Below are 3,013 nucleotides of genomic sequence, written 5' to 3'. Positions count from 1 at the left end.
AAATCGGTCCATATTTGTACATTGCACACTTCCTGTCTCTTTTTTTTCCCCTCTAAGTTGTCTTATGAGTTTTGCTCTGCCTCTGTTTGTCCATCTGCAAAAAAGGGATCATGGTGGGAACAGTGCATTTCATTTTGGTTCCATTTCATTTATTTCTGAGGTTCAACCATATGATATAGTACTCGGTCTCTAAAACTTTCAAAAGTGTACTTATGATTTTATTTTATATTTTACTGCAGGGGTGTCCAATCCTGGTCCTTAAGAACCACTATCCTACATGTTTTAGATGTATCCTTCATTCATCACACCTGATTCAAATGATAAGCCCATCATCAAGCTCTGCAGAAGCCTGATAACTGTCAGGTGTGCTGGAAGAGGGAAACATCTAAAACATGCAGGATAGTAGCTTTCGGACCAGGATTGGACACCCATGTTTTACCAGTATGTGTTTGCATGTGCCTGTTTGTGTGGAGTGGTGACACAGCTGCACCTCCCCCCCCCTCCTGTAGTACCACTGTGCCCACCCCCCTAGGGGCTGGGTCTGTGCACTAACCTGTCCTGATACCCTATACAAGGCAGAGCTGATATGCATCTCTCACAATTGAAGCAGTCAACTCAAACTGAGAGACTTCAAGCATCGTCTGAAGATGAAAGTGTGCAGCGTTCTCCTCGTTGTGGTTCTCTGTGTGTGCAGTGGAGCTCTAGGGGTGTACGTCGAGGTGAGTTTTGGTTCTTCCCTCTTTATTCTACTGCTTTTTCCAGAGTCATTGCATCTTTACGGTCTCTGTTGTTCAGTTTAACATTTAACAGCATTTTGTGGAGAAAAAAAAAGATTATGTGCAATCTTTGTGTATCTACAAAACATTCTGGTTTTGACCATAAACATGCACCAACAAACAACTCCAACCTGCAGCAAGTTCTCACAGTAGTTTGAGGAGGTTTCTGCTACACAGGGAACCCTTAAAATGGTCAGATTTACACATGGGTAGAGTTGGAAAGAATGGTCAGAGTGGAGGTGTGTTGTGCTATCATGGGCTGTGTAGTCTTGCAAGGCCACATCTAGCCCCCCCCCCCAAGGAAGAGTTGCAGCTAAAGTGGCTCTGTAGGTAACTCCATACACTTAGCTTCATGGCATAACTGCCTAAGGGGTGTGTGTGTGTGTGTGTGTGTAGTTGTTTTGTTTTTTTTGTTTGTTTGTTTGTTTTTTCTTGTTTTTTTTTTCAGGACATAGTAAATGAAGCAACAGTGCTAGTGAAGTTTTGCAGATATCACAATTATGCCAAAAATGTGCTTTGGGCAATTATGCTATGAGGCTAATGCTATGGCACTCTACAATGGTAGAACAAAGGCTTTGAGGTGGTGCTGAAAAATACAAAGATGTTAAGTAGGCAAGCGTGTCTTCCTGGTTCTAGGTCCCAAAAAAAGCACTAGACTTTCCCTTCTTGATAATGCTGGTTTACTATATTTGTGTTGTGTTCCATGCTGTGTTAATCACTCCAAGACGTGCCCAGAACTCTGCTTCCATCACTTTCTTGTTGAGAAAACAGGTGGCTGCAACTCATTAGGTGGACAGGCCAAACACCTACTAATTGGAGTGTCATTTGAGGTTCAGGTTTACTGTGTGGTGAACTAACTGGTGACCTAGATTTGAGCAGTAATATACAGTGGTCCTTTCAGCAAGTACAGTCAGCGAGAGATGGTTCTTATTGCAGTGAATTCTTACAGAATTTTTTTTGGGGGGGGGCTGGATGCTTTTTACCTGTGCTTCTGCTGAATTTGTTGCCAAACATGCTTTTAAATAGTCCTTTTTTTTAAAAATACACTTGGAAGAAATTCAAGGGCAAACTGCTCATGTGCACCGAGTTTGCCATTCAGTTCAAGTTTGAGGCGAAACAACAACAACCATTGCTCCCCATGAAGTTGTCTTTTCAACACATTGCAGCGTAGTCTCTTCAAAACGCCTGCATCAGATGATCTGAACTGTTCCTGTTTTGCCTTCAGGTCGGACACAGAAGCTTCCCCTTAGAAGCAGTGAAACAACTGAAGGAGCTCATGAAAAGCAACAACAACAATGTTCCATCTGTATGTGTCAGTCCTCTCCTGCCACTGGTTTTCCATCCAGTTTGCAAAGAAAGGGAGAGCGCCTGGGTTTTCTACCAACTAGGTAAGGCTGAATAATATTGAAGCATCTGGCGAAGTCTATTTACTCTTATTATTAATGATGATGATGATGATGATGATGATGATAATAATAATAATTTCCTCTTGAAAGTCCCCTTTGTGTGTTTTCTGATCTACACATAAATGGGAGTGTTACTCATGTCACCGCACAGGGGTCTGCAGGAATAGTCCTGCAATGAAGCACTAATTTAATACAACTGTTACCTTTTTTCTGATCTGGAGCCCATTAACAATATTTTACAGAACAGAAAAGCAGGCGCTGGTGTGGTGCACCTAATAATAGTTTAGGTTAGATGAATATTTGTTTACTTTTTTTTTTCTCTTTCCCAACTTTCCAGTTGAAGCCATCACTCCTATCGATCCTTGTGAAATATGCGCCAACCCAGCCTGCGCTGGATGTCTGAACTGAGGCTGCCATTGACACAAATGAACATCATACAAGTTTCAGGCACCTTGCTCCATAGTTCTGACATCTCAACATGTTTGCATCCATGGATGTCAATGAAACATGCAGCACCAAGGATCTCAGGGCTTTTCTTGCATTTTTTTCTAAAAAGCTGTTCAGTGTCAAAACAGCTGTTCTGTAGTGTTTCAGTATTTCTTTGATTATGTTAGTTTGATAATAAAATGTGACTGCTTTGTATCCTCAATCTTGTGTGTGGGTGTTCTTCTTTTTTGCCCTCAAAAATAAGCGCACACACATACACTGTTCTAACAGCAGGGACACATCTGACAACATTACAGATACATCTAAAAAAAATTCAAATATCATGGTCCACTGTGTTTTCTGAAGTCCAGTCAAGGCAGCGGTCTTCTAGGACATTTTAGAGCA

General features: G+C 41.6%; 1 protein-coding gene across 1 annotated transcript; it reads left to right on the top strand.

The window, feature by feature from the left end:
- The first annotated feature begins 612 nt into the window (after positions 1-612).
- LOC115420145 (guanylate cyclase activator 2B-like) lies at positions 613-2,696 on the top strand. Its single transcript, XM_030135387.1, has 3 exons — positions 613-719; positions 2,002-2,164; positions 2,520-2,696. Exons 1-3 carry the CDS (start codon positions 648-650, stop codon positions 2,588-2,590), a joined length of 306 nt encoding a protein of 101 aa, XP_029991247.1. The 5' UTR covers positions 613-647; the 3' UTR covers positions 2,591-2,696.
- The last annotated feature ends 317 nt before the right edge of the window (positions 2,697-3,013 follow it).

This window comes from Sphaeramia orbicularis, chromosome 5 (assembly GCF_902148855.1).
Source record: "Sphaeramia orbicularis chromosome 5, fSphaOr1.1, whole genome shotgun sequence".
Classification (NCBI taxonomy): domain Eukaryota; kingdom Metazoa; phylum Chordata; class Actinopteri; order Kurtiformes; family Apogonidae; genus Sphaeramia; species Sphaeramia orbicularis.
The sequence above is the reverse complement of the archived record's forward strand: the minus strand, read 5'-3'. Positions and strand labels throughout refer to the sequence as shown.